Below are 1,877 nucleotides of genomic sequence, written 5' to 3' on the forward strand. Positions count from 1 at the left end.
GTGGTTTTTTCACGTTTCGACATTTTATTTGCTTTTAAATCCATTCTGTGCGAGTAGGTACTTTCACTTTCCAGTTGAAAAAATCAGTTTGATTATAATGTATTTATTATTTATAAGTATCAAACTGATAACACCAATAATTATCATAAAAATTATTGATAAGCATGGAATAATAAATAAACTTTGATAAAAATTATTATTAAGTAATACCTTAATATTTAAGTAGTACCTAACTACGGGTTACTTAAATTTCAACTATGCAACCAAAAATTACGTGTCGACTACGTATCACTTAGGTGTCCCGTAGTTAAGTATTACCTAAGTGATTTAACGTGCTCTTAAAGTATCGGACTATGCATACGGTTGATAGTGAATTAAAATTGTTGATATAAATTAAAAACCACCATATGATAATGAGCTCCACTGAATACTTTACATTGGTGGACCGCCCCTTGGGCTTTTCGCCACCACTATACATTATTACAATATTGTCTCTAGCCTATAACCATTGATTATAAATATTTAAATATTTATACTGTTGTTATCTGCTGATTGATTTTTCGCTTGTATAATATTATTTTTTTTCTCCATGAAATTTCGGGACAAGTGCCCTAGAGCAGAGTTTCCTAAACTTTTTATTGTACGACCCATTTTGAGAATTTTTTTAAATTTGGCGACCCACAATACATTGAGTGACCTTTTTTTTTTTAGGTATTTAGGTACCTACTAAACGTAATTACCGTGGATTTGAAATTCACCCCCCCCCCCACACCCCCCTTAGAACTATGATATATCCGCCACTGTGGATATCTGAGAACAATCTTATTAGGATTATATATTATCCATTAAAATATCTAGTTATTTTATAATAATAAATTGCTAATACCTTAACCCCTGGAAATGGACACTAAGAAAAATGCATCCCGCAAGTTATTTAACTGCTAGTATTAACAACTAACTATAAGGGTCAAATATTTTTTTAACTTCCTTAAATGAACTTATACACTGATCAACACTAATTTAATGAATTGAATTGATATTGGCACGTTGTGTGTTGAGATAATATTTACCCAATGCGCATAAATACTTGTTATACTCTATTCAGAATAAGACGACACCAGGCGGCCAGGTCAAAACCTGTTTTGGTTTGTAAATCTGGTGTGCTCTTATTCTGAATAGAATTGAACTTATATATTAGTAATACTGATAAAAATGTATTATACTTGCATAAGTTTTATATGGAATACATAAATATTGTCTATATAAAATATAAACTAGGTTGTACCTAAATAAGTAATAATATGTTACACAATTTATTCGGTCTATGCATATTTTGATTACTATGCATATCTCTAATAAAAGAAAAACTGCAACAAAAAATATTTAATTCGCTTTATATTATAATTTAATTGTAATTTTGATAAATTAAGTAACTATAAGTATATTTTGTAATGAAACACATGTACTGTTCAATTTTATAACACTGATTAGATTTCCACTTATCAATATTGATGTTTTGTTACAATTGAGTAATTAGCTTTTTACCATATACGAAGTCGTATATTAGAAAAAGTTAACAGCTAAGAAAAGGAAAATGAAGATGTGGAATTTATAATATACTTAATAACATAGAAACAGAAGCTTGTTTTGAAACATTGAACTTAACAGGCTATTACTTTATTAATTCCATTTTCTTAAGTTTTATAATTTTACAAGTGTTAAAAATACACAATATAGTAGAAGACTTCAATAATTTTCTTCAACAGGTTCTTCTTTTTTAACCTTATCTGGATCATATTCATCATGAAGACTGTTGTAATTATCATACTCGTCATAGTATTCGTCATATTCTAGAAATAAAAATATATAACGGGTGA

General features: G+C 28.4%; 1 protein-coding gene across 1 annotated transcript in view; it reads right to left on the reverse strand.

Annotated features, from left to right (window-relative positions):
* Positions 1 to 1,692: 1,692 nt before the first annotated feature.
* LOC100162383 (U1 small nuclear ribonucleoprotein 70 kDa-like) overlaps positions 1,693 to 1,877 on the reverse strand; it is an 8,894-nt gene continuing 8,709 nt past the window's right edge. Inside the window, exon 10 of the mRNA XM_001946986.5 lies at positions 1,693 to 1,850. Coding sequence (XP_001947021.1) covers positions 1,747 to 1,850 — 104 coding nt within the window. The 3' untranslated portion in view covers positions 1,693 to 1,746. The remainder of the gene's footprint in view (positions 1,851 to 1,877) is intronic.

This window comes from Acyrthosiphon pisum, chromosome X (assembly GCF_005508785.2).
Source record: "Acyrthosiphon pisum isolate AL4f chromosome X, pea_aphid_22Mar2018_4r6ur, whole genome shotgun sequence".
NCBI classification, from domain to species: domain Eukaryota; kingdom Metazoa; phylum Arthropoda; class Insecta; order Hemiptera; family Aphididae; genus Acyrthosiphon; species Acyrthosiphon pisum.